Source organism: Bradysia coprophila, unplaced genomic scaffold (assembly GCF_014529535.1).
Source record: "Bradysia coprophila strain Holo2 unplaced genomic scaffold, BU_Bcop_v1 contig_219, whole genome shotgun sequence".
NCBI lineage: Eukaryota > Metazoa > Arthropoda > Insecta > Diptera > Sciaridae > Bradysia > Bradysia coprophila.
In genome coordinates this window covers 244,711-248,241 of record NW_023503481.1, presented here as the reverse complement: position 1 = coordinate 248,241, position 3,531 = coordinate 244,711, and the positions used below count along the sequence as shown (strand labels likewise).

Genomic DNA, 3,531 nt, shown 5'->3' with positions numbered 1-3,531 from the left:
ACTAGACTTTCACTATGTTTATTCAGTGTCATCAAGCTACGTAAGTCTGATACTTGTTTTTGAATCACAATACCCACAAAATCCTCAGAATCGATCATTTCAATTTGATTCACATACCAGCACGCGGTAAAGTGCACTTTTCATCACTGTTTGCGACTATGAAAAAGTGCTTAAGTGCGAATACCGGACGCTAGCATGTAAAATACAGTACGTATGTACCTGCGGGAAAATTTTGTTTTCTCACTTTGGGGATTATATCCCTCGCCTTCGGCTCTGGAAAATTCCCCTCATGAGTAAGCAAATTATACCGCAGGTACGTAACGTAAAGGTAATCCTTTATATGCCTGTGCAGAAAATTACGAATTTATTCTACAAAATCTAATATTAATTAATTGCTGTGATACCAAAGTTTTTGATCGTAAAATTTCAATAAATGTTTCCACATTGAAAACGCTTGGACTTTAAATGTAATGGTAAAACAATTTTATTGTAACAATATTGAAACAATTAAATTCAATTATTATGAATCAAACGTGACTTTTCATTCAAAGCATGAGATTAGCGAAATATACAGGGTCGAACTGGCTGGGGGACTACACAAAACACAACTCATTTGTTAAAAGTCTAAAAAAAATTATCCAAAAATCATTAAAGGCTTCGCAAATCGCCCAAATTGGCGATTGTACGTATGGCAAGTTCGGGCCTGGAAAAATAGCATGAACAGGCACTTGGTAGGGATGACTGTAATTTTGATAAACAGTTTGCAAAGCCGTTTTTATCGTTAAAACGCTGTATGTATTATTGAAGGGATAAAAAACCAGCTAAAAACACAAATTTCAATTTTCTGCTGTTTACCCGTGCGACGATGTCAATAACAACTTAACCTGTTACAGACGGCAAGCATATGACCAGTATTATTATCGGATATATTACTTCCACGATTAAAGTATCTTTAATCTGTTGATTTAAAATCTTGTACTTCAATTTTTTTAACATGCGATTTACTATATAAAGGACCATTTTTTGTAAATTGTATTTACACATAGCTTGTCATTATTTTTGTCGTTGTTATCGATAACATATGAATAGCCGTGTGTGACCAATTACTTTTGCCAATTACTTTTGCTTGCTGGTCAGGATGCCCTCATCAAGATCTACAACACTCATAAAGCAAATTTGATCGGCGCAATCGAGTCTGTCATTTCTGTTGGTTTGTTGGTTTCAGCATCTTCATATTAATGGTAAAAATCTATTACTTCAACAGTTTTAACATCGTAAATTTACAACATGCTGTCAACTACTGACCCGACCACAACAAAGTATACGAAGTATACATTGAATTAGTCAATGCATACAGTCCAATCAACCAGTCAATCTATTCAATTAGCCACTTTTGAACACTAAAAGCCTATGCACCTGTTTCTGTCGTCGCAACCGTAACAGACGATAATATTGGATCTCAATTGCTGTACCGACATATCGATTTCAATTGCTATTTTCTTAATCTCTCAGAAACGGCAAGCGTATCGCAACAATAGTTATTTGGTTACCGAGTGGAAAAAATAGGAAATGTTTTCGCACTGACAGCAATTTTGCTCGAGTAGGAATTTACTATTACTCTCAAAGGTGAAGACAACGTTTTTCGTGCCGTGGGCATGAATTTTTCTCATAATTTAGGCCGTCAGCATGAAATAAGTGTCAGCTGTGGATGGTAGATGTCAGACACGTCGCCTATAAAAGTGAATTAGGCTGGAAGATAGATGAATGAATAAATGGAGAGAGTCGTCAACAAAACTCAATTTACTGATAGCCTATTGAGTGAAGTTGAAATATCATTAAATCTGTTACTTTATTTGTTAAAAAAAACCTCTAACAAAAGTCTATCTCTTCAATAAGTTTATATTTAAAAGAACACTTGCCATAGCTTATCTTCTTGTCGTCGTCGTTGTTGATCGCCGAAAAATCTGTTATCAAAAAATTGGCTTATTCTACTCGATGAGCCACGGCGGATTCAGTAAATTACAACAGCTTGGTTAAACATCCTCGGCTGATTCAAAACTCCGTCATTCCTTCGTTTAATAAAAACTGCGTTTGCAACATAAGCACCAAGTACTTTATTTCCATATTTAATCAATTCGTAACAATTCTCTCAACGATTTACCACCGACAACTTTGATGATGCCTACCCACAACAGTCACAATTTCCATTTTTATTTCTCTGTCGTTGCTTTATCCTTTGCTGCAATTATAACCTCCGGCGGAATATCTTCCTCGTTAATTGCTATCCCTGCTAGAGAGTCTTTCAGCATTGCCTCCAATGTCGACAATCCTCGACCGAATCGTCTGGCCCTACTACTTTCATTCGCTGAGATAGCATTCGCTTCAGCAGTTTTGTACATTTCGATTCGTTGCTGCAACAATCTCGGCACAACACCATCTGAATTAGTTGTATCAGCAGGCACCGCATCTCGAACTTCATGTGGTTCGATAATTTGCGACAATTCGTTCAATAACGCAGGATCATCATCGTCACCGTCGTCATCGTACACTTCGATGTCCTTTAGACTATCGGCGACCATTCGATCCAATTCGACCAGTGAAATTTGGGGTTTAAGCTTGGGTTTTTGTTCTACATTATTACATCCATCGTCTTTACGATCATGCTGCTGAAATTTCGATGATTTTTTTCATTCTCAAACTTTTATGTTCAATTATGGTGAGATGATGTCATCTCTCCTACAAATAATTTGTCAGCGAAATATTTTACCTTAGTTAGATCAAGACCCTGTTCATTCGATTGTTCACCAGACATTGTTTCAGGGACAGTCAATCGGTCGCTGATTTTTTAAACTTAAGTGGGTTAATTACTCGGATCCCTTTATACAATTGACTTTTTTATGTTTAATAACAACTCGTATGGATGGGTGTTTACTATCGTGACATACATATACTACACTGTTATAATCAATTTAGTTTTCAAATAGTTTCTGTCACAATGAAAAAGACGTAAAAAAACCATCCATTCACAATGATGAAAGTAGTCCATAATATACGAACAACCAACACTGATATTGATGGACGCATTTTATGAAAATTTCTTGTTTGAACGAGTTGCAATTCCAACTCAATTGAATGTGAATAGAATTGAATGGTGGGATGCCAAACGTACAGATAGTCATCGTTGCTTCTATAAAAAAAAACTAATCAAAATGAAGTAAGAAGGTGTCCTTTTGCAGTCGTTTATGAAGTTTTGTTGAATTCAGATCATAGAAAGTCAAAGATTCGACGGTTATGATGGTAAGGTGATATGCGAATTGTCTGTGAGCAGTGTAGGTTTTTTATTGGATTATATCGACTCTATTGCACTCAAAGATCCTGCCTTCGGCTCAGGCTACAAACCTTCCTCTCGGCAAAATAAAAATCTCCAAACAAGGACGTAATGTATGTGGAGTTACAGAAGGTGTCATCAGGTAAAGGAAAGAACAAACTTCCAAGCAATAGGTCTTTATTACTCCGACGACTCTTAAGAAC

The 3,531-nt window shown here is 36.4% G+C and overlaps 1 protein-coding gene across 2 annotated transcripts; it reads right to left on the bottom strand.

Annotated features, from left to right (window-relative positions):
- Nucleotides 1–2,090: 2,090 nt before the first annotated feature.
- On the bottom strand, nucleotides 2,091–2,973 carry LOC119075525 (coiled-coil and C2 domain-containing protein 1-like). 2 transcript variants are annotated; one of them, XM_037181995.1, is made up of 2 exons: nucleotides 2,768–2,973; nucleotides 2,091–2,666 (listed from the first exon to the last, which is right to left on the bottom strand). In XM_037181995.1, exons 1-2 carry the CDS (start codon nucleotides 2,810–2,812, stop codon nucleotides 2,211–2,213), a joined length of 501 nt encoding a protein of 166 aa, XP_037037890.1. In that variant the 5' UTR covers nucleotides 2,813–2,973; the 3' UTR covers nucleotides 2,091–2,210. The 2 variants fall into 2 exon arrangements, with proteins under 2 accessions (XP_037037890.1, XP_037037891.1); XM_037181996.1 differs by having other exon boundaries at nucleotides 2,091–2,663; nucleotides 2,768–2,971.
- Nucleotides 2,974–3,531: the final 558 nt, after the last annotated feature.